The following is a 1,620-nucleotide window of genomic DNA, read 5'->3' as shown; positions in this document are numbered from 1 at the left end:
GGTGGCCGTGGGGATGGGGACAGGGGGTCTGGGAGATGGGGCGGGGTTCCCCCGAGTCCGACTCTGACTCCCCCCTCTCTCTGGCAGAAGAAGCGGAAGCAGCAGGGGGTACCTGGCATGGGGCAGCAGGGGCCTGAGCCCCAGACCTCCGATGACAAGGTGAGACCCTCCCCCGACTAGCCCCCATCATCTCCTCCTTATCCCCCACTAGTGCCTCTCCCCCCCCCCGATTCCCCGCCCATCTCCCCCACACACGTGTGGATGGTTGAATTCTGGCCCGGCCCCTTTAAATTGTGACGGTAGGCGGGGCTTCTTCGGCGAGTGGGCGTGGTCAGCCTGCTGGCAGGGCTGCGGAGTTTCTCTGTGGTTGGCTGTGCCATGGCAGGGGGCGTGTCCGGAAGAACGGGGCGTAGTGATTGGCTGCAGGGAGAAGGGCCCTATACATAGGGGAGGGGGAGGTCCTCACCCCGTTCTGTGATTGGCTGAGGAATGGAGGGGGGGCATCTCCTCGACAGCTGATTGGCTGAACAGACAGAAGTGGTGTCACAGTGGGACACACCCCTTCCGACCCTTCTAGGGACCCTCCCCCCTTAGGGTACCTTTGATCAGCCCCCCCATCCCCTCCATGACCCCTTCCCCATCCCCTGCAGGGGGGAGCCCTGGGCTGGGCTGGCAGGGGCTGCGGGTTGGGAGTGAGGGGCACTGGCAGATGGGGGGCAGGGGGATACCCCGGGGCCGGGCTGGCAGGGGCTGCGGGTCAGGAGTGAGGGGCACCGGCAGACGGGGGGCAGGGGGGATACCGCGGGGCCGGGCTGGCAGGGGCTGCAGGTCGGGAGTGAGGGGCACCGGCAGACGGGGGGCAGGGGGATACCCCGGGGCCGGGCTGGCAGGGGCTGCGGGTCGGGAGTGAGGGGCACCGGCAGACGGGGGGCAGGAGGGATACCCCGGGGCTGGGCTGGCAGGGGCTGCGGGTCGGGAGTGAGGGGCACCGGCAGACGGGGGGCAGGGGGGATACAGCGCGGCTCGGCTGTTTCTCTCTTTTCCTGCCCGGAAGCCCCTGGATTGTTTGCTGGTGGCAGGAAGCCGGGTCTATAAATAGTTCCCGGGGCCCATTGTCTGGGTCCAGGCCCCCCCAGTGCTGAGCCGGAGTCGGTGACCCCCTCCCACACTTTCCTCCCCAGGAACCCTGCACCAAACGGGTGAAACCTGTCGCCAAGACCCTGTCGGGCTCGGGGCCCCCGTCGGCCAAGGTGACGCCCCTGAAACGCCTGAGCCAGTCGATCCAGGTACGCGGGGATCCCCCTCATCCCGGCACTACGGGGGCCAGGACACATGGAGCAGGGCTGTGCGCAGCCCCCTGCAGCAGGGAGAGGGGGTTGGATGGGGGGGTCCCCTGAGGATGGGGGTGCAGGGCTGGGTGGGGTGGGGGCCATGGTGTGGAGGGGGCACCTTGGGAGATGGGTGAATGGGACAGGGCCTGTATTCCACTCTCAGCCAATCACTGTCCATCCCGCCCTCGCCCCCACCCCAGAGGTCCATCAGCTTCAAGGCGGAGCCCCGCCCCCCAGGCTACGTCCCGCCCCCCCGGGCCGGGGGCTGCCGGCGCCGCAGCAGCAAACT

At 68.8% G+C, this 1,620-nt stretch overlaps 1 protein-coding gene across 1 annotated transcript; it reads left to right on the top strand.

The window, feature by feature from the left end:
• Positions 1-84: 84 nt before the first annotated feature.
• Positions 85-1,613, top strand: LOC115271475 (rho guanine nucleotide exchange factor 3-like; the record flags this gene model as incomplete). Its single annotated transcript, XM_029914043.1, has 3 exons — positions 85-159; positions 1,182-1,286; positions 1,532-1,613. Coding segments are annotated over exons 1-3 (229 nt in total), but the record flags the coding sequence as incomplete, so codon positions are not given.
• Between the last annotated feature and the right edge of the window lie 7 nt (positions 1,614-1,620).

The sequence above is a fragment of the Terrapene carolina genome, unplaced genomic scaffold, assembly GCF_002925995.2.
Source record: "Terrapene carolina triunguis isolate 2854851 unplaced genomic scaffold, T_m_triunguis-2.0 Scaffold28741, whole genome shotgun sequence".
Classification (NCBI taxonomy): domain Eukaryota; kingdom Metazoa; phylum Chordata; order Testudines; family Emydidae; genus Terrapene; species Terrapene triunguis.
Note: the sequence above shows the minus strand (reverse complement) of the source record. Positions and strands in the feature narration are given on the sequence as shown.